General features: G+C 42.7%; 1 protein-coding gene across 9 annotated transcripts in view; it reads left to right on the forward strand.

Moving 5' to 3' along the window:
* The window catches only part of RAB3C (RAB3C, member RAS oncogene family), a 197,889-nt gene that overhangs the window by 12,475 nt on the left and 162,283 nt on the right, over positions 1-23,131 (forward strand). For 6 of the 9 annotated variants that reach the window (XM_045020978.1, XM_045020977.1, XM_045020983.1 and 3 more), the window contains exon 2: positions 4,889-5,116. In XM_045020978.1, coding sequence (XP_044876913.1) covers positions 4,889-5,116 — 228 coding nt within the window. Of the gene's footprint in view, positions 1-3,476; positions 3,593-3,635; positions 3,828-4,888; positions 5,117-23,131 lie in introns of those variants that run through there. The other 3 variants (XM_045020980.1, XR_006580403.1, XM_045020976.1) reach the window with 3 other exon arrangements.

A 23,131-nucleotide genomic window follows, 5' to 3' on the forward strand; every position in this document is an offset into this window, starting at 1 on the left:
CTTTTATTGGATTTTGTGTGGAACAGAGTACCCATGGTGAATTGATATCATTCTGGCCATATCTTATGCTTTGTCAGATGGTGTTTTAATGGTGATGGCTTGATGTTTTTGTAAACTCTGTACAGCTAAAATCTGTAAATGAGCATAAAGCTATAATTAAATAGATAAACAACATTTGATTTTCCTTTTTTGCATATGTTTACTAAGAAATCTAGTCATTTAAGATAAGGTGGAGCCATGAAAGTGTAAAGGTTTTATTTGTATTTATTACAGAAATCAGAAAGATGAAAGATTATTGATGTGTGCTGTTAGTCATAATTATTGCTTTTCATCTTAACATCATTAAACATTATCTAATTAAGTCTCATCCTGACACACCTGCAAACTAAGTTTTATAAGTATTAAAGCCAGTATTTTCAAACTTGTATGCCTAAAGTTAGGTGCTGACATTCACATTTAGTCACGAACCTTGGTTAATGGGAGCTGTGGGTGCTCATCTGCTCTGAAAATCAGGCAGTTGGGTACCTGTGAGCCAGTGACATTCCCACCGTGCTCCAGATCCACACATGCTATATAAGGTCCCTTTGCTGGAGGTTTTTTTTTAGCGATAATTTAGGTTGAAATTCATGTTCTGTTTTCTTCTAAAGCCTGTTTAGTAGGAGATCCTACAGGAAACCCTAGCCCCACTTGCCTCTTTAATACCCTGGCGAAGTCGACAAGGCATATGCTTCAAAGCGAGTCAGCAGAATTTTTTCAGAAACTTTGTTCAGGCCTCTGAATCCTGCTAATAGGGTGGGTCAACAGAGATCCCTGCATCTTTAGGCAAGGTCATGGATCCAGCCATTAGTTTAACTCCACTGACTTCACTGAGTTACTCCAGCAAGGAATTTTGCAGTATATTCAGTTTAAGATTTTGTACCACTGAATCCCATATGAAGAGAGATCATCATACAAAACAGTTTCCAACTAGACATAAGAATGTAAGAACAGAATGAAGAAGGTTTTTCTGGAGGTTTTTCGCCTTCCTCTGCAGCATGGGGCACGGGTCACTTGCTGGAGGATTCTCTGCAGCTTGAGGTCTTCAAACCGCAATTTGGGGACTTCAATAACTCAGACATAGGCTAGGGGTTTGTTATAGAAGTGGATGGGTGAGATTCTGTGGCCTGCATTGTGCAGGAGGTCAGACTAGATGATCATGATGGTCCCTTCTGACCTTAAAGTCTATGAGTCTTTGTGGATTCAGGTGTCTAACTAAAGGCACACAGGTTTGCGAGTTTTGATTAAGCTTCTTTAAATTTGCCATAAACAGTCAACATCAGGGTTTGCTGACTATCCTTCCTGTCTGAAACCACAATGTATGTATACTGTCATTTGTATTGTCAAATCCAAGGATTCAAAAATCATATCAGGCCCCCAAAATAATGTGATTGGCTTAAAACTCATCAGATTTTAAATAATCGGGGCTTAAATTCTCATAACGTATTTCCCTGAGCCCCCCCTCCTCCCCCCCCCCCCAAAATGCTATGAAAACTCCAGGGGGGTTGAAAATATTTACCAGAGCTCCCCTCTGGACAGCTCTGGTTGAATTTAAGCCCTGTAAATAATAATAAATGTATAACAGTGTTTTTCTTTGCTTTCTGGTGTTAGAGCCTTTAAGGCACACTCAGATCATGTTTTTCCAGAAGTGTACCTTTTTATAAATGGAAGCTTGATTCTCATGTAATCACCTAATTCCAGGACTTGGAGCCTTAAAAAAAAAGACTCAAGACTTTTGATAAAATCGTTAGAGTTGACAACACTGTGGGCACTTTGTACATAGATAGCAGAGGAAGTACAGCTCAAGACTTCAGCTCCAAAAACCCCTCTTGAACTTGAGAGAAAGGAGAATCACCATGAGCTGTGTTAGGTTTTCTATGTCCTCTCTTTGGGCCATCCAATAAAGGGGGAGACAATTACAAGCTTTTGACAGGTTTCAGAGTAGCAGCCGTGTTAGTCTGTATCCGCAAAAAGAACAGGAGTACTTGTGGCACCTTAAAGACTAACAAATTTATTTTAGCATGAGCTTTCGTGAGCTGCAGCTCACTTCTTCGGATGCATAGAATGGAACACACAGACAGGGGATATTTATACATACAGAGAACATGAAAAGGTGGAAGTATGCATACCAACAGGCAGAGTCTAATCAATTGAGATGAGCTATCGTCAGCAGGAGGAAAAAAAACTTTTTGAAGTGATAATTAAGATGGCCCATAGAAGGTGTGAGGAGAACTTAACATAGGGAAATAGATTCAATTGGTGTAATGACCCAACCATTCCCAGTCTTTGTTTAGGCCACAGTTAATAGTATCTAGTTTGCATATTAATTCAAGTTCAGCAGTTTCTCTTTGGAGTCTGTTTTTGAAGTTTTTTTGTTGCAAAATTGCCACCTTCAAGTCTGTCACTGAGTGGTTAGAGAGGTTGAAGTGTTCTCCCACTGGTTTTTGAATGTTATGATTCCTGATGTCAGATTTGTGTCCATTTATTCTTTTGCGTAGAGACTGTCCGGTTTGGCCAATGTACATGGCAGAGGGGCATTGCTGGCACATGATGGCATATATCACGTTGGTAGATGTGCAGGTGTACGAGCCCCTGATGGCGTGTCTGATGTGATTAGGTCCTATGATGGTGTCACTTGAATGGATATGTGGACAGAGCTGGCATCGGGCTTTGTTGCAAGGATAGGTTCCTGGGTTAGTGTTTATGTTGTATGGTGTGCGGTTGCTGGTGAGTATTTGCTTCAGGTTGGGAGGCTGTCTATAAGCGAGGACTGGCCTGTCTCCCAAGATCTGTGAGAGTGAGGGATCATCTTTAAGGATAGGTTGTAAATCTTTGATGATGCGCTGGAGAGGTTTTAGTTGGGGGCTGTAGGTGATGGCTAGTGGTGTTCTGTTATTTTCTTTTTTAGGCCTGTCCTGTAGTAGGTGGCTTCTGGGTACTCTTCTGGCTCTGTCAATCTGTTTTTTCCTCCTGCTGACGATAGCTCATCTCAATTGATTAGACTCTGCCTGTTGGTATGCATACTTCCACCTTTTCATGTTCTCTGTATGTATAAATATCCCCTGTCTGTGTGTTCCATTCTATGCATCCGAAGAAGTGAGCTGCAGCTCACGAAAGCTCATGCTACAATAAATTTGTTAGTCTTTAAGGTGCCACAAGTACTCCTGTTCTTTTTACAAGCTTTTGAGTAGCTCTGATTCTGTCCAGTAGAGGGCACTGGTGCACACACACATTCAGGCTGTTACATTAAAGCACAAGGAGGATTTTTCCTTTTTCCAGTCAGTCACTTCAGTGGGAAGTTAAGAAAAGGAGTAAAGATAATTATGATGTCTTACATGACCCATGTGCAAACCTGTGAATATGTACATCACTTGTGTTCTAGAATGTGGGCAGAGAGGTGTCACTGGGAGACTGATGCGAGGCATCACAGTAGTGATTATTGAAAGTCTGTTCTGCAGCAATTAGCAATCCTGTCATATTCAAACCAGTATGTTAAAAACAACTTTTCCAACAAGTATGTTTGGAAGTCAAGAAGCCTGACAGTATCCCTTTCAAGGTCAGGACAGTAATATCTGAAACATCTTTTGATTCCTCTGTTGAAAAAATTACTATTTGCTGAATTTATTTTGCAGAAAATTTCCAGAACACTACAGTGGCACTATTGTAAACTGTAGAGTACTGAACTATTACTGTAAAATGCGATAATATTTTTATACAGGTGCTGCAAATAAACAATTTAGTTTAGACTTTCTGATGATAATACAATGGACTATGTAGCTGCTTCTGAATGTGTAAGTAAATCATTCACATTCTTAACTAAAGATTTAAGATTCTGAGTCTGTCTGAATGGTCATGTAAGCCAACATTTTCAAACCTGAGTGCCTAAAGATAGGTTCCTAAATCTATAATTAGGCTCACAAATAGAAGTGCCCTGAATTTCAGAGGTGCTGATCGTCTGTAGCTCCCATTTATTCAGTTGTCTAAGTGTGGATTTATGAGCCTAATTTTAGGGACCCCTCTTTGAAAACATAGGTCCCCGTCACCTGTAGTATTTTACTATAGAAACACTGTGCTGCATTAGCATTGTGTCCAAAATTCTGTTACTGCATATAGAAGAAGAGACTGAAAGGGAACAAAAGGAAGGGACACTTTGTTAAAAGTATTTACCAAGTGGGTGAGAGACATTGTGATAATGAAAAGGGTAGTGGCAAAATGCTTTGGGTAAGAATCTAGCTATTACAAAAGACTGTGACCTTTCCACATCCAATGGATTTCTTCAGATCTAAAATAGATTAAGATTGTGGCACAAGATGACAAAAGCAAGGATTGCAAAATTAAGAAGTGAATATACCCCTGTGTTCTATGCTGCATAGTTACACACCAAAAAAAACCACTTTAATTGCTTCCTTATCTTCCCCTCTCATATATAGAAACATATAGCACTTTTCTCCTGATTAATTTCTGTATTTTTATGGTAGTATGCTGTCATATTCTTAACATTCTGTGAATATAGATTTTTTTGTACTATATTCAGAAATTGACCTCGTCCTTTTGATGGTGTTTCTTTTTATTATTATTATTATTATTATTGGGTTTTTTTGTTAATACTGATCAACAGTGATATACCATACCTGATGTACCATCTCCCTGATACTGTAAGTTTTTTGCCATTATCTTTTGCAGAGGGAATTATTACCATGGATACCAGCATCATAAGAAAGACTTAGGGCCTCAGTGAACTTGTCCTTGAATTCATTGATATCTATTGCCAAGGAATCCAATAAAATATAAATGCCTTTGATTTATAAAGTACAAAAGACCATAAAAAAATCCTTTTTATTTTGATTTACAGATGGCATCTGCTCAAGATTCCAGATATGGTCAGAAAGACACGTCTGACCAGAACTTTGATTATATGTTCAAATTGCTCATCATTGGCAACAGCAGTGTCGGGAAAACCTCCTTTTTGTTCCGTTATGCTGACGATTCCTTTACATCTGCATTCGTAAGCACAGTTGGGATCGATTTCAAAGTCAAAACAGTTTTCAAAAATGAAAAAAGGATTAAACTACAGATTTGGGTAAGCTGAAAAACACATATGTCCTCTGAATGTTGTGTGTGGTTGTGACACAATATACAGCTATTGTTCTACTTCAGGGTATGCTTCTTTCCATGTTCTCTGATCAGGGCCGGCTCCAGGCACCAGCGCAGCAAGCAGGTACCTGGGGTGGGCAATGGAAAGGGGTGGCACGTCCGGCTCTTTGGTGGGAATTCGGCAGCGGGTCCCTCAGTCCCTCTCGGAGGGAAGGACATGCCACCGAATTGCCGCCAATCGCGGCTTTTTTTTTTTTTTTTTTTGCCGCTTGGGGCGGCAAAAGCGCTGGACCCGGCCCTGTCTCTGATGTAGATTATTTCTAGTACTCTGTATTAATACATATGGCACAGTACTGAAAAACACTCAGCCAGATTTATTAAGAGCTAACTCCCACTGTAATCTAAACCTAAATACCTTTACAAATCTGGCCCTAGAGCTCTTTTCTGCATTATCCAATTGTCTAATATATTAAAATGTGTGGTTATTTTTTGCTCAAATGCAGCAGAATTCACATTCTGTAGTAGATCCCCTGAGAAACACAACAGGAGACATTCCTGGCAAATTCACATGTGTACGAATGGACTATCTTAGATGTACAGTAAATACTGAGGACTGTCCTGAAATACCGGTAATGGTCTGTCTCCTTCCCACAAAATGAAGGAAATTCTGAATCCAGGAGCTACAGTAGAGGGTCTATGGAAAGACTTTTCCTTCCACTTACATGGCTGGAAAGGAGCAAACGTGGGAAAACAGAAGAGACCATTTGACAGTTCTGCTGGCTGGGAGCTTGCAGAAACCCTTCTGTGTAGATGGGGCTGTTCAGTTCAGGAATGGGAGGAAGCATGTCAGAAACAGGGAAGTCTGATGCCAGGGGGCAGGTGTTCTCTGTGGCAAGCGTCTCTCAGACCCCCGAGGATATTCCAGTGGATATTTATGCGGAAGTTGCTGATGCTCATAGTAACATTAAGTCCTGCTCCAACCCCTTTGCAGAGATTGGCATAGCCCAAACAGAGGAGACAATGTTAGCAGAGCTCCTAAGGAATCCATATGGCCAAGGCTGGGGAAAAAGGGCTGGGCATCCCATTAGCATTAATGCTTCCTTTCCATGTAGTTCCTGGTGATCTGAGGCTTTTAAAACCTTGCCCCAGGTCTCCTCCATGAATCCTCCCTAGTAAGTCAAGCCCTACTGAGAGGAACATTGAGGCCTTGTCTATACAAGAAAAATGCCTCGTGTTAGAACACATTTACTAACATGATATTAAACTTGATTTCACCTTTAGGATGGACAAGGACAAGTCATGTTTAAAATCATTTTAGATGATCATTGCTAACCCTGCAGTGCCCCAGGATTAACTATGACCTGACCAGCTAAAACATTTTTGACATCATTGTAGATAAAGTGTATTAACAGGTTTTCTAACATGATGAATATCCCTGGGTAGATATGGTATATAAAGCCACCCATTGTTCTGTGGTCCCCCTGAGACAGGGCCGCATCATCTTTGTCTCTTAATTTCCTTGCTTTTATCAATTTAGGTCATATCCTTAACATGATTATAACATACAATGCTGACATTAGTTAATTGCTTGCAGTGCATGCTCTTTCACAGTAATGACATGGCAAGCTCACAGCAGCACCTTTGGAAACTATGATGATTACATGGTAATTCATGTTGACACAACCTCATTATCTCCTGATAATAGAGCAGTAAAATTGTATTTCTATTATAGTCTTTATACAGTTCTCCTTCATTTTTTTTAAAAATCACAAAGTGGCCTCTACAATAGATTTAATTGGTCATGTCTCTCCTTACAAAAGCGGCAACATTCGTTTACAACATTATAGTAATGTGTATAGTTTGACACCAACATATTTCTCATCATACTTCTTCATTGTAGACTATGAATACGTACTTGGTTTAAAGGAGTCTATTAATCTGAATGATCTACAAAGTGACATAGAGAAGCTGGCTTTTGGAGATGCACGCTAGCCACCTAGAATAAGCCTCCTGTTCTATCAAAACAGGCACCTCCATTGTTGTGGTGGTTTGCATTACAGTATCTGCAGAAGGCCGCTGTACTGAGATAGGGGCCACCATTGTGCTAAGCACTCGGTGAATACACCCTATGAGACAGCCCCTGCTCCAAAAGCTTGTAATCTAAGTGGACAAGCCACACAAAGAGTGGGAGAGGAAACAGAGGGGAAATGACATGTCCAAGACCACATAGTGGCAGTGGCAGAGCCATAGAACTTAGATCTTCTGATGCCTACTCTAGGGCTCTCTTCACTAGACCATGCTGCCTCTCATCATTTGGTTGTATGAAACTTTTAATGCTGTATCTTAGAAAACCTTGTCACTGCACATTGAACCAATATAGTGTCTGTTATTTTAGATTTAGTGTTTTGCAGTATATCATTTGTGTTGCCCTTAGGTATGCTAGAGTAAAACTGTATGGCTGTTGAACCCCTGAAGCCCTCATATATAATATCTCCCAGGAAACTATTCCAGGGAGCACGTTTTTAAATAAATGGATTATTTTTACCTCCTCTCATAAACTGTATTGACAGCCATACTATTCTTGGTATGAAGTATCTAGATATGTAGCATCATATTGTATTGTACTTCGTTATTTTTATTTGACTACAGAATGTCTTTTTGAAACAAATGGTATTCCTGCACCATTCAGTTCAGTTTCAAACGTCATGTTAGTAACACTGCATTGACTACATGAAGCACGGAGTTGGGTGAATCACAGCAAACATGATCAGATGTTCTTTCTAGGGAGATATATGCATTGGCCTACAATGCTCCCTTGAACTTCAGTGGCAAAACACTGTGACTTTAACATATATGAAATCAAAGTGTGCTGGCAAATCTCACTTATTTTGACCAACCAAACCAAATTAGAAACTAAAAGCAATTTTTAAGTATCAGTTCTGAACAATGAGATGGAGACTAAAATGCTTTGCAATGAGTAGCATATGGAGTCCCACTATGCTGTTCTTGCGGGGAACTAAAATGTTATACAGGTCACTAGAGCCACCAAAGTTCCTTCTTGGAGTCCCCTTCAACTACCTGAAAGGGGATCCCAAAGAGGATGGCTCTAGACTGTTCTCAGTGGTAGCAGATGACAGAACAAGGAGTAATGGTCTCAAGTTGCCCTGGAGGAGGTTTAGGTTGGATATTAGGAAAAACTTTTTCACTAGGAGAGTGGTGAAGCACTGGAATGGGTTACCTAGGGAGATGGTGGAATCTTCTTCCTTAGAGGTTTTTAAGGTCAGGCTTGACGAAGCCCTGGCTGGGATGATTTAATTGGGGATTGGTCCTGCTTTGAGCAGGAGGTTGGACTAGATGACCTCCTGAGGTCCCTTCCAAACCTGATAGTCTATTATGTCATCTGTCCCATATGTTCTCATTACTATGCTTTAACCATTCATTTTGACATGTTTAGGCCTTAGTTCCTTAAGCTACTTACACATGTGCCTAATTTAAGCATGTTAGAAGTCCCATTGCAGTCAGTGGAACTAGAATATTGACTTGATGTCAGTGGGACTATTCACATGTGTGACTACTTTGCTGAACAGTGGCCTTATCAAAGCCTAATTGTCTTCCCTATATTCCATCAGTTTTCTGGTGCCAGTAGGTTTGTATGCTTCTCTTTTACCCAATCTCTCAGTGCTCAGAATCCTTTTTAATGAACCTAGTCCTCAGTGTTCTAAATGAAATAGACTGTAAATTTCCAGCTATAAAAAAACCACCACCACAGAAAACACCAACTTGCATTAAACTAGAGTTAAAATGTCAAGTGCATATCAGTAACTTGGTGGTAAAATCCATATAATAATGCTGTAGTCAATAAACAAAACACATAAACAAATTAACAAAAAACTACTAATAATTGAGAAACTCATTTGAAGCTTCTGGGACAAATTTATTTCTTGTGCTAAGACATGGCAAAAAAGCATGAGAAAATTTTTAAGGGTATGATTGACACTTAGAAAAAAAGCCCTTTCTTATCAAAGCATGAATAACACTTAGGAAAAAAAGAAGTCCCCTTTCTTACAAACATCTGATGCAAGCCACCTCACATTTGGTAAAAACAAATTGTCCTCTGGCTAGATTCTGCCCTGTGTATGGCTAGTCTGTACTGGGTGCAAGGCAGCAGGTTTAAGGTGCTCACAATTCCTGCTCAGCCACAAATCCCAAAAGGAGCCAATGTAACCCCATTAGTGGGCAGTGCTGGTTGATGAAGAACATGAACATGATGGCCAGAGGATATATTTATCCAGTGCCTCACCTGGGCAGCTGTAGCATGTGCTGCTACTATGAAACCCTAGTCATAACTTAAAACAGCCCTCTGTTTGGTGGAATCCTTGTGGGAGGGCAGCAGTGCCATCACAACTTGCCTTTGCTGTGAGTGAATCCCTTCTGGGGCCCAGCTGCCCCTGCTACTGCAGTGAATCTAAATCAGTGGAACTACTAGCTTGAATAAGGCTTGTAGGATTGGGCCTTTTGGACACACTGTCATGCTATTCCATGTAGTGCTCCCTAGGCATTGTCCTGGTCTCCTCCATCTAAATGCAAGTCACATAAGGGTCTTTTATTCTGGCATACTGTATTTCTCAGTGATATTTGTGTTCATGAATCATTATTTTTCCAAGCTGTTTTTGTAGAGCCTGTCTGAGATGTTTGGGGTTTTCAACAACAGATGCTAAGAATTCACACAGGGAAGAAAAGCCCATTAGCTTGCACATTGCATGCTAATAAGATATCCCTAAACAGATAAATATTATGCTTTTATGTTACACAGAGAACTGTCATTATAATCTTGAGGGAATATTTCATCCAAATGTAGCATGGGGGACTTCAGTAACTTCCAGAAATCGTCTGTTTCATTTAATTAAGACAGACATCCTCATTTTCCTTTATCTTCCACTGACCTGTTCAAGACTCTGCCCCTTACCCCTCTTCTTTTATTTTATTTCTATTACAGTAGCACCTGGAACAGTAATCAAACTCAGGGTCCCACTGTGCTAGGGCCTGTACAGACAAATAGCAAAGAAGTTAGTCCTTCCCTGAGGGTACTCACCATTGACATGTCAGAGAGGAGGCAATAGGTGGGAAAGAGAGACAGTTGGATGGGGGGTGAGTGAGAAGATGAGGTAACAAATGAACAGTTTATCAGTAAAATAGAAGCTTCAGCTCACCATTCAACACCACATGGTACCGATTAAAAGGCATCCCAGCAGAGGTAGGTGTAAGTGTGCATTTAAAAGAGGATATGGTGGGGGATGGGGGGGTTTTACTCATGCATGGGGGTGGTGTGGGAGAAAGATCAGAGAGGTTTGAGGGAGAAGAGGACAAGCAGGTGATCAGAGCCGATACCATTAACTAAGCAAATGTGGGAGTGTGCATATGCTAAATTTTCCTTTTGACAACAAGTAATCCATGCAAATCTGGCTCTGTGCAAATCCCCCTGAAGAAGGGATTATGGGTGTGTCCCTGCAATCCTGGTAGAGACAAAACAGAAGTCTGTACAGTTTGCCTGTGCAAGAAATGCCAGATTGGGCCTTGTTTTGGGGGTAAAGTATACACAAATCCACTATCCACAGGCCACATGTTGTTTCCAAGAACACAAGGCTAGTGTTTTATGTGTGTAGATCCAGGGCCTGATCCTGCCAGGTGATGAGCAATCCTTGGTGAGATGCAGAACACTCTCAGCTTGTGAGTTTAGTGGGAAGAGAGGGTACTTGGCACCTGGCAGGAGAGCCTTAGCATCTTTCAAAGTCTGCACCTACACAGGTGTCGAAGAATAAAATAACCTTATTATAGAACTTTGGAATAACAAGCCAGGACAAGCACACCCACTTTGAGAAGTTCACTGAATATAACCTCTAGTCCAATAGCTATCCACCATCCCCAGCCCTCTGGCTAAAAGTCTGAGGTAGCCAGAAGGATCCCTTGTACAATATGGGGAGTGGGTTAACTTTTCATGTCCTTGCTTCCAAAGACTGGCAGTATGCAAATTTTAACAACAATTCTCAATTAAAAGATTTGGCCAATGTAGTTTCTTTCTCTTACTCAAGAAAATGTATTAGACTTTAGTATATCACATTTTTCTGATGTAACCAAACACTTTGTATTCTAAGGTGAACAAAACAAGTATCTGCATTTCAATGCAACATTTTCGCTGGATTTCAAATCAGACCATCTCATGAAAATAATAAACACAACAATCCTGGCCACGAGACAAACACCACAAGACAGAACATAGAACACACAACATAGAACTCACGGACAGTCCTCCTCCGATACCCCAATAGAGATTTCAAAAGGTCTCATACCTCTCATGTGGCGCCATGGGGTTCGAAGGGGAATGATCCGTAGTAGCCGTCTGTGGGTCCGTGGGCGTTGCCATCCCGGATGAGCCCCCAAATTGTCGAAGAAAAACTCAGTTCTCGCTTTTTGTTTGGGTGCAGCAAAATCAAATACTTTATTATTTTCTCCAGTAATTACAATGGAGGGAGAGAGTGCCATAGGACACAGGGTCGCCCCAGTCCTGGACAGGTCTCTCAACTGGTAAACAATTACATCAAGCCTTTATACCTTTGTTACAGACAATTTCTAGCAATCCTGGAGACATTAAAGGAAAACATTTGCATTTGTTTATACATAAGCCTATTCGCTATCTTATTTGTCTTCAATACTAGAACAAAAACAAGGCTGCATTTTACAAGGCCGTAATGACTTTTCACACAATTCACTCTGTACCACATTATCTTATTTCTACATATCTCACAGCATTAGGATCAGAGCCTAACTCCTGCTAAATTAGCTAACATACATTAAGATCCCTCAAACCTTTATTAATTATTTCTTGGCTTCCACACAGGATACACAAATTATCTTCGCTAAGGGTAGAACTAAAATAAATGTTTTCAGCATTAGAATAGTTATAGCTTTTGCTGCTGAAATTGCCCTTTGTTGTGTAATGTTAACATTGTTTACATTTCCCTGACATTTCTTCTCTCTTGCTATCAACTTTTCCTGAGATTGAGAGACACATTGACTCTTCTGATGTGCAAAATGGCAAGACATGTAAAGCTACTTGGTTGTCTAAAGTCTATTCGAAGACAAGCTTCAGAATGTTAATATTTCTGCTTTATGTAGTTATAAAGATCATGGTTATTTTTGTTTGTTTCTTTTCAGAACTTTTCATTCCTCCTGCATTACTTTCAGAATATTCTTATTTGCGTAGATACATACTGAAACTTCTGATTGTCTTCCAGCTGGACCATCCGTTATTCCAGCTGAAGTTGTGTTGTTAGGCAGTTGTGTGGCTTCGGAGATTGGTAGTAGGTACAGACCCTCTCAGCTCTAGGGTGCTGGTGTAAATGAGCTCAGGCTAGTAGTAATCAATAGTTGTGTCCAGCTGATGGCTAGTTTGGTGGTCTCAATCCAATCCACATGTGTCCACACTGCAAACACCAGCTTCCACAACTGGTACTGAAGCCCTGATCTTGCAAACACTTATTCACATACTTAACTTTAATCGTGTAAGCAGGCCACTGATTTTGTTAGTGCTAGCATGTGCTTAAAGTTAAGCATATGCATAAGTGTTTGTAGGATTGTGGCCAAAGACACTTTGGAGAATGTGAGGAAGCTTCTGCTGCTACTATTCTGTAGATAAACATCAAGCCAGCAGCTTTCATAAATACTAAGTCCCACTTCTTGTCCATATTCATTAGTGTTTTAATGGATTTTGAGATTCTTGTGTGGAAGAAATTTTCCTTATCTGCTGTGTAGTCCTAGATGCATTACGTGTGTTCCAGCTCTCCTGTGGTCACATCATGCCATGTATCATAGCTGTACTTCTTATACGCCATGATAGAGCCCTTCATCATCAACAAAGGGACAAGTCTGTATTCAGAGGCAAGGACTAATATGAAACAGAAGGCAGTGCTTAGCATATCTAAACATTTCATTAAGGTGCAGAAACATATGTCATCTTAACCTTGCTGTTTAAGTGAAAGTGTCCATGGGGGTTCTTCAGTAGAAAAGTTACTAATTTAAGGCATAACCTGGTCATAAATGTAGGTATAGGCGCCGACTCTGTGGGTGCTCTGGGGCTGGAGCACCCATGCGGAAAAAAATAGTGGGTGCTTAGCACCCACCGGCAGCCTCAATGTCTGATCAGCTCCTCCCTCTCTCACTCAGTGCTTCCTGTCCAACATGATCAGCTGTTCAGTGACAAGCAAGAGGCTCTGGGTGGGAGCAGGTGGAGCAAGGGTGGAACGCGCTTGGGGGAGGGGCAGGAAGGGGTGGGGCAGGAGCCAGAAGAGACGGGTGGGGTGGAGCCTTGGTGGAAAGTCAGCGCCTCTGAATGGAGAGCTAAAAGGGTCCTTGCTGCAGTATGACTCAGCCAGATTTCCTCACTGGATTTCTGGGAATCAGGGATAGCTCTGCCAGACTTTTAGGGAATGTCTACACTGTAATTAAAAACCTGCGGCTGGCCCGTGCCAGTTGGCTTAGGCTCAGGGGCTGTTTAATTGCAGTGTAGCTGTTCGTGCTTGGGCTGGAGCCTGGGCTCCAGGACCCTGCGAGGTCGGAGGGTTCCAGGGTTCAGGCTGGAGCCCGAACATCTACAGTACAATTAAACAGACCCTTGGCCTGAGCACCAGAAGCCCAAGTCAGCGGGGACGGGTCAGCTCCACGTGTCTAATAGACATACCCTAAGAGAGTCCAGCTGTATATGACTCCTGTTCAACCTGCCCCAGCTTTGCCATGACCCCACCCTCAATCCACACCCCTTTGGGGAAGTCAATTGATGAACCATCATGTACCACAAACTCTGCCCCCAGCAACTTTCTAGCTTGATCCTATTCATGTACACAAGAATTGGGAGAACACTGCACGAGCTCTTTGAAAAAATGTGGCAGCAGGAAAGTGTATCCAGAGTGTTAGGATATAGATATTCAGGCCTGTCTGCAAAGGCCTATACTTTAAGAATTTAAGTGTATTCTTATCACTTAGCTCGTTATAGAGGTATTAAAGAAAGAATCAAAATCACTGTCTGTATGTGTAAGGGCCTTCTCTCACTGTGACAGTCTGAGGCCTGGTTCTTAGGCTAAAGCCTTCGGCTAAGCAGCAGAGGCAGCCATAAACTGGGAAGTGTATGGTCACATCCTCACATTCCAAACTAGTCACATTGAAATAAGGTGCTATTGGGCTGTTAGGAATACAATCCTGTCCTGATATTCCTGTCACCTCCAGAGAAAGGGAAGAGCCTAGAAGATGTACAAGGAAACTCAGTTTGATAGCATCCTGTCTGGCAAGAACTCACTTATCAATAGCTGGGATGTGAAATCCTCATTTCTGTATTGTTCTATCACTGTAGTCTCCACTTCCCTATTGTTTGTCTGTATAATCTGTGTCTGGTTCTGTGATTGTTTCTGTCTGCTGTATAATTAATTTTGTTGGGTGTAAACCAATTAAGGTGGTGGGATATAATTGTTACAATATGTTAGGATTGGTTAGTTAAATTTCAGTAAAATGATTAAATAAATAAAAAATAAATAAATTGGTTAAGGTATAGCTAAGTAGACCTCAAGTTTTACTATATAGTCTGCAGTCAATCAGGAAGTAAGCGGGGAATGAGACCAGGGACTGGGGGAATTGGGATGATTTGCTAAGGAGGGGAATGGGAACAGGAACAGGGACACAGGCAAGGCTCTGTGGTGTCAGAGCTGGGAAGGGAGACACTAAGGAAGGAAACTGGAATCGTGCTTGCTGGAAGTTCACCCCAATAAACATCGAATTGTTTGCACCTTCAGACTTCGGGTATTGTTGCTCTCTGTTCATGCGAGAAGGACCAGGGAAGTGAGAGGGTGAAGGAATAAGCCCCCTAACTCAGAGCTTAATATGAATAGAAATATTGTAATTAGTTTGTAATATTTCAGCAAGGTAATTGAAGTATATTTAAGATACCTGTACTGCTGCAATGAATGGATCATCTGCAACCGATAGCTATATGCTAATAAGATTTGTGGTGCACACTAGAACAGAGCATTTCTCTCTCATTATGTGTGTAGAGAACTATTTGAAGAATCATTTCCACTGGGTATTGTTTGGCATAGACTCTTCTTCGGTTCTCAGTTTAAAAATTAAGGTTCAGAACTTTGGGTGGGGTGAATATTCACAGAGCACGAGTCAGGGTGGTGTGTAAGGGTTGTTTAAAGTTGTCCTTTGCTTTCTGGTGCAGCTGTGTGAAACCATCCTCCCTGTGCAGTGTCGGAGCATTTTGAGGTCAGCTTTAAATGAAACTGGGTTGAAAGGGGCATAAGTGAACATAACCACAAGCCAGGATTAGTTTGGCATAAGAGCACCCCCTTTTATCTAACCATGCCCCCTTTTCTCTAGTATTTTGTCAACAGGCCAGGGTGCATGGTATATGAGCCCCTATAAGAGCTCTGTGCCACTTCAGGGTAATCCTTACACTAGCTGATCCTCCACGGGCCAGGCATTTAGCTTTTATGAACCCAAGTACAATGAAGGACTATTGCAAAGCAGCCATACTCTAGATTTAGCTCTGTATCTAGACCAGTACATCTCCTGATTGATTAGTGGTTACGTAAGAAATATCAGTGAAAATATAAGGTTTGTGAGCACTGCACCTGTTCCTAATAAAGAATTGTTTATTGCCTGTTTCTGCTGCAAGAGAAGGATAATTTGCCTGGCTTGACTGCTCTGAATAATAATATTGTGCCATTTTACCAATCCAGCAATAAAGGCAAGTAAATAGAAAGGCAGGGATGTCTTGCTTGTTAACCCAATACAATTGTTATTGTATTTGCTGCTTGTTAGCACCTTTTTTATTTTTCTCCATAGTTTCTGGCTAGACTGAACTTGTTATATATAATGTTATTTGTTTCTCAGGTCATGTCTACACTATAAACTTAAGTCGACCTGTGTTATGTTTCCTGTTAGTGCCATGCATTAGGAGCTCATTAAATCCTGAGTGAAGTAAAGGCTTCAAACAACAGCCAACAGCAGAAGCAAAGAAGTGTATATAGTCCTGCTACTGCTGAATATGGGGTGGGCAGCCTGTCACCACCTCGGAGATATTTCTGAAGGATGAGAGGTAGATTGGGGTCAACTTGCTAGCCTCAGGAAGAGAAAGGCTGGGGGCAGGATCCACCCACTCACTTCCTAACCATGCAGCAAGTGGGATACAGGTTAGGTGGGATGAAGGTCAGTCAGACGTCATCAGGTAAGGGACGATCATGAGACTTCTGTTATGGGTGGGGAAGGAAAGTCTCAGCAAGACTTTTATTTGAAAATTAAATAGGCAGGAATATGTTGCAGTGCAGAGATTCTAATAAAGATTAGAGAAAAAGGCTACACTGCTGTATTTTATTGGTTAGCAATACACTGAGCATGAATTAATACAGTACAACTCACCCCCTGCCATGACTTATTGCTGAAATCTACATATGGTTGTTAAATTGAGTTGCTTTTGTTTAATCAGCATAGGAGAGTATAGGGACAATATTGGTTCCATGACCTAATTGTGAATTTAGATTTTTTTTTATGGTAGAGAAGTATCTCTCATGCTGGGAGAACTGAGAGGAGGAAAGTAATAAAGAGAGAGGGACAGATAGGTCTGTTGCAGACAGTGCTAATGTGCAGCAGCTGAGGGCAATCTCTCCCATAGCCAGGGCCGGCTCCAGACCCCAGCGCGCCAAGCGCGTGCTTGGGGCGGCGTGCCACGGGAGGGCGGCAGGCGGCTCCGGTGGACTTCCCGCAGGCGTGCCTGCGGAGGGTCCGCTGGTCCCGCGGCTTCGGTGAAGCATCCGCAGGCGTGCCTGTGGGAGGTCCACCGGAGCTGCGGGACCAGCGGACCCTCCGCAGGCACGTCTGCAGGAGGTCCACCAGAGCCGCGGGACCGGCGACTGCCAGAGCGCCCCCCGCGGCGTGCTGCCCTGCTTGGGGCGGCGCAATTCCTAGAGCCGCCCCTGCCCATAGCCCAGTGCTTGTCTTAGGTACCCTTGAATTAGATGTTTGGAGGTTTACTCTTTTTGTGTGCCATTGGAAGAAATTGTAGAGGGTTTAGAAAGTGCTTTGGTATTGGGCTGAGGTAATGGCAAAGCATGATGCCCCAGAGTATGGTCAAACCAAGTGCTGACCTAGTGTGGAAATGCAGAAAAAAGACAATGTTGGAAACAAATTTGGTACTTGATTTCTGGAACGCTATCTTTTAATTGACTTTCAAATAGTACCTGAACTATCTTTTCACCAGTCAAATAGGATATGTCATTGCCTTCTTCTGGGAAAAGCTCCATTCCTCCTTTTTGGAGCTGTGCATTCTATTCAATGTGTACAGTAGGACCGAGGAAATGAGATCACCGTAACTTTCAAAGTCAGGCCCATAGGCACCTGTGAATGAGCCATAATCCTTAGAAAACAGCAGGATCACAGGAAATAAGAACGTTTTGACTGCATGGCCCCTCACAACAGCATCTTTTTGAGAGTTGTCTCCGGGTGATGGCACAAACAGGCATGAAGGAGCTTGAAGGTGAGGTGTGTCTGGAATAGAACTTTTCTACTCTCATGCATACTGAAGGAAATGGTGTCTCAGAGAAAGGTATCAGACCCATTCCAGGATAAGCTTAAGGTGCCTGTCTTGGTGCTATCTCTAGTTCTCAAAGAATTTCAACATGGCTTAGCTGGTATATGCATATCTCGCGGCTCCAGACTGAATGTTTTCCTGCTCTTGCTTGTAATAAGCTGTGAAGTATCCTTATGGTCTCCTATCCCTCTAAAACAACAGCCTTGTAAATCATAGGCTCATTCATTACAGTATTTGGTGTAAATATCACTGATCTCTCTACAGGGCCCTGTTCTCTCACCACAGCATATGAAGTCAATAGGACTTACTGATATCCTGCACTAGACGTGGACACAATGATGGCTGCTCTCATCAGTAATGTCCATTCTCCACAAAGCCAGCCTTGTTTTTTCTATCTTTCTGAATATCGTGTTCTGAAATGGCATGGCAGCAGTCAAGAGACTAGAGCCCTCAGGGTTTGATTCTCCATATGCCTACCACCTGGTGTAGCCATTTACAAATCAAAATGGATGTGTTTTGCACATGCTTTACTTAAGTACTAAATAATAACTTAACACAGCAACCTCGTTTAATATCAGAGACTAATGAATAATTAAAAATGAGGAATGACGTATCTGGCTGTGGTCATTCTGCCAACTTCATGATAAATAAGTGGATGGCAGAAGATCTTGGAGGACAACTGTTTGGGTTGGTTTTGGATGAGGAAGTGTGTATATTTTGGACATACTGAGAAGATGCTGGAGAAACTGTTGGAGGTGGCAAAGGATGATATTTAGAAGTATCTGAGCCCAGCTGCTCTCTTTTCTCTCTAGTGACTGTGATTTTGTAAGTTTATCTAATACATTTCTGGCCCTCACCCCAAGCAATGAAGTACTGTTCCTGTGCAAAGCGGAGGCTGCAGCACAAAGTGAACTACCATTGGTGTAGTTACAGACTCAAGGCAAAGGCACAGGAGCATGACACGGCAGTTAAAGCACAGCAGAGGGAAGCAGTATATTTTTCTAAGCCTTGTTTCTCCTTTCCCTCTCAGAGATCAGTTTTTTAAGCTTCAGGTTTTTTATTTTTATTTTTTTTCTCCCTTCATTTATTTCTGTCTTGCAGCGAGGCCATACCACAGCAGATATGCCTGAGTCAAGGGAGGTGCGTAAAAAAGAAATATTTTGATTAATTTTTAATGCTCAAACATTTCCAGCCAAACTCTGCCTGGTTTTAACTCCTTTTGGACAAAACCAGCCCATAGCTCTGTACGGAGGGCTTCCAAGCAGTGGAATAGTGCAGTTCCGCTGTGCAAGGAGATGTGGGTGGCAGACAGCGGCGGCTCCAGGCACCAGCGCTCCAAGCGCGTGCCTGGGGCGGCAAGTCATGGGGAGCAGCCTGCTGGTCACCGTGAGGGCGGCAGTCAGGCTGCCTTCGGCGGCTTGCCTGCAGGAGGTCCGCCAGTCCCGCGGATTTGGCAGCAATTCGGCGGCAAGTATGCCGAAGCCACGGGATCGGCGGACTGCAAGACCAGCGGACCTCCCGCAGGCAAGCCACCGAAGGCTGCCTGACTGCCGTGCTTGGGGTGGCAAAAAAGCTAGAGCCGCCCCTGGTGGCAGAACTTGGGGTGGCTAGACAGCAGTTTTACACTTCCCTGGCTGAATATTCCTGATCTCACCAGAGGAAGTCAGAGGGTACGTCTACACTACGGGACTATTCCGAATTTGCATAAACCGGTTTTGTAAAACAGATTGTATAAAATCGAGTGCACGCGGCCACACTAAACACATTAAATCGGTGGTGTGCGTCCACAGTCCGAGGCTAGCGTTGATTTCTGGAGCATTGCACTGTGGGTAGCTATTTCGTAGCTATCCCATAGTTCCCGCAGCCTCCCCCGCCCCTTGGAATTTCCGGGTTGAGATCCCAGTGCCTGATGGGGCAAAAATCATTGTTGCGGGTGGTTCTGGGTAAATGTCGTCAGTCACTCCTTCCTCTGGGAAAGCAACGGCAGACAAGCATTTCGCGGCTTTTTTCCCTGGATTGCCCTGGCAGATGCCATAGCATGGCAATCATGGAGCCTGTTTTGCCTTTTGTGACTGTCACCGTATGTGTACTAGATGCCGCTGACAGAGGCGATTCAGCAGCGCTACACAGCAGCATGCTTTTGCTTTTGCATGACAGCAGAGATGGTTATCAGCCGTACTGTACCATCTACCAATCCATAAATTGGTAAAAAGATGATCATGGTTACCAGTCCTTTTGCACTGCACCATCTGTTGCTGTCATAAGTGCCCCTGGCTGCTCTTAGCCAGGGGCGCAAAAGCCAAAATTGGGAATGACTCCCTGAGTCAATCCCTCCTTTTTGTTATCTAAAAATAGAATCAGTCCTGTCTAGAATTTGGACAAGTGTACTAGAGAACCACTGTATCATAGAACCAGAGAGCACAGCTGCTCTGTGTCAGATCCAGCAGAAATTATGAGTTGTATGCTATTCACAGGGGGTGCTCCTGCAACAACCCCACCTGTTGATTCCATTCTTCCCCCAGCCTTCCTGGGCTACCGTAGCATTGTCCCCCCACTTGTGTGATGAAGTCATAAAGAATGCAGGAAGAAGACACAGTGACTTGTTAGTGAGAAATGAGTGGAAGGCAGCCTCCAGCTGCTATGATAGTCCAGACAGGACAGTAAGGAGTGTGGAGGAGAGGAGCCCAGCATCCCGCTGCTAGTCCAGGGGCAATTGAATCTTTTCTTTACACATGAAGGGTGGGGGCTGATGGAGCTCAGCCCCCTGTTGCTATGATGACGATGGTTATCAGCCATACTGTACCATCTACCAGGAAAAATTAGGACCAGGCACCCTTGATTGACCTCACCGATGCTAGTCGGCATGGTTACCAGTCCTTTTGCACTGCCCCATGTGCCAATAGGCTGATGATGACGATGGATATCAGTCTTATTGTACCATCAGCCACCCATGGCGGGGCGGGGGAGCAAGGATATTGGCGTTGAGTGCTGCAGCATCGCATCTATCTGCAGCATTCAGTAAAGATAGGGTGACATGTATAAGAGTCAAGAGAGGATTGTTTTCCCTTTCACTTCTGGGGGTGGGGGGGTGCATAAATTGCCGAGCTATGCCCTGACCCACCGCTGACACTGTGTTTGACCCTAGAAGCATTTGGAGCTCAGCCAAGAATGCAAATACTTTTCGGAGACTGCAGGAACTGTGGGATAGCTTGAGTCCTCCAGTCCATGAGCGTCCATTTGATTCTTTGGCTTTCCGTTACACTTGTCACACAGCAGTGCGCTGAGTCCCTGCTATGGCGTCTGTCTGGAGATTTTTAAAAAATGATTTTGAATTTCGCCTTCTGTAACGGAGCGCTAATAGAACAGATTTGCCTGCCCTTACAGCGATCACATCCGTATGGTCCATGCGGGAGCTCTTTCTTTATTTTGATTTTTAACTGCATCACCACACGTGCTGATCGGAGCTCCACGCTGGGCAAACAGGAAATATTCAAAAGTTCGCGGGGCTTTTCCTGTCTACCTGGCCACTGCATCCGAGTTCAGATTGCTGTCCAGAGCGGTCAGTGGTGCACTGTGGGATACCGCCCGGAGGCCAATACCGTCGATCTGCGGCCACACTAACCCTAATCCGATATGGTAATACCGATGTTAGCGCTACTCCTCTCGTTAGGGAGGAGTACAGAAACGGTTTAAAGAGCCCTTTATATCGATATAAAGGGCCTCTCAGTGTGGACGGGTGTGGCGTTAAATCGGTTTTACGCTCCTAAAACCGGTTTAAATGCCTAGTGTAGACCAGGCCAGAGTCCATGCATGCACACAAGGATACTGAATTAAGATAATTCTGGCATTTTCTACTTTTTGAGAGCTTGACTTTGCAGCCTTAGCAATGTTCTTTTAATGGAGCTGCTTAGTATGGAATATATTATATAGGCCAAATTCACCAGTATACTCCAGCACCACAAGGAAATCTGGTTTAGCTTATTGGTGAAAAAGGCCCAAAGAATATACTTTGCCTACCTTTTAAAACGTTAGACATTATTTTTGTCTTGCTCCATACAGCAATTAAAAGAAGTCACACATAGTAATTTAAAAAGTACTTCAGGAACAACATCTTCTTCTCCTTTTGTCTCATTAAAGATAACTACTGTGCCAGTTCTACAAAACCTGGCCAATCTGGGGCTTTTATGGGCAGTCTGACACTTCATGCCCATATTATAGCTTTGATCAGTGGTGCCTCAACAGTGTTTTTTAAATGTGGGCAACTGACTCCTTGTTTTCAATCAGATTTAATTCTTTGTAACTGAACCCTCACTGCTCCCTTAGAAACAACCCAAAAGAGTAAAGGAACTGCTTCTCACTCACTGTGACCCATCTTCCTGGGAACCCAAATCATATAATATTTCCAGGGGTGCCAGGTTTTGGCATTTTGGAGACCCTTTTTTTCTGGAAGGGTGGCTTTGAATGTGCATATGTAGTTTGTTGTTTGTTTTTTTACTTTAAACATCACTCACCTCCTGAAGGCTTACCTTAAGGTGAATTGATTGGCAATGTGATTTAATTGCTGTGCATGACCAGTCAGCAGCCACACTATAGTAGGAAAGACAAGCTTGGAGTACTACAGCAGAAGACATTTCCTTCTCTCCTATATAATTAAATGAAGGGATGTACTCTGATCATCACCTGAACAGATTTGTGTAAATGCAAGGCATTGTGGTCCCACGTTCAAACTGAACTTCTAGACCTATGGTTTGCTCATCATTAATCATGCCATGAAAGGGACATCAGAAAAGTACATGATAATAACTGTACTGATTTCTGTGTCAGTTAAATTGTAAATAACTAATATTCAGGACCTGAGCCTCATCTGGTGTAAATCAGAGTCATTCATTGCCAGTGGGACTATGCTGATTTACATCAGCTATGGATCTCTCAATGGGGAAACGGGGCAGAGTGTAATTAAGAGGTGGACCTTAAATTTTGTGAGTTGGAAGCAAAGAGACCAGGGGTGCCATTTCAGAAAAATTTTGTGGGGGGAGCAGAGTTTACTTTTCTAATGACTGTGTCCAAAGTCTGAGAAGCAGCAGAAGGGGAGGAGTGGAAGACGTAATATGGGCTGTATGTTTTCTATTTTATTTCATCACTTGTCTAAAAATCTATAGACTGTAGATTTTTAATGGCCATCAGAGCACTTGGAGCAGGGTTGAGGTAGCATAAATGATATTAAATGGAAGATGCCCCATGATAGAACAGTATCATCTGTTCAGAAGCCTCTTATTGCTTGGTGCCACCGTTGAGATGACGCCAACAGCTAATAACATTATGGCAATTTTTTAATTAGAGACAGGCTCCTGTGTTCTAACCCTGATTTCC

The sequence above is a fragment of the Mauremys mutica genome, chromosome 6, assembly GCF_020497125.1.
Source record: "Mauremys mutica isolate MM-2020 ecotype Southern chromosome 6, ASM2049712v1, whole genome shotgun sequence".
NCBI lineage: Eukaryota > Metazoa > Chordata > Testudines > Geoemydidae > Mauremys > Mauremys mutica.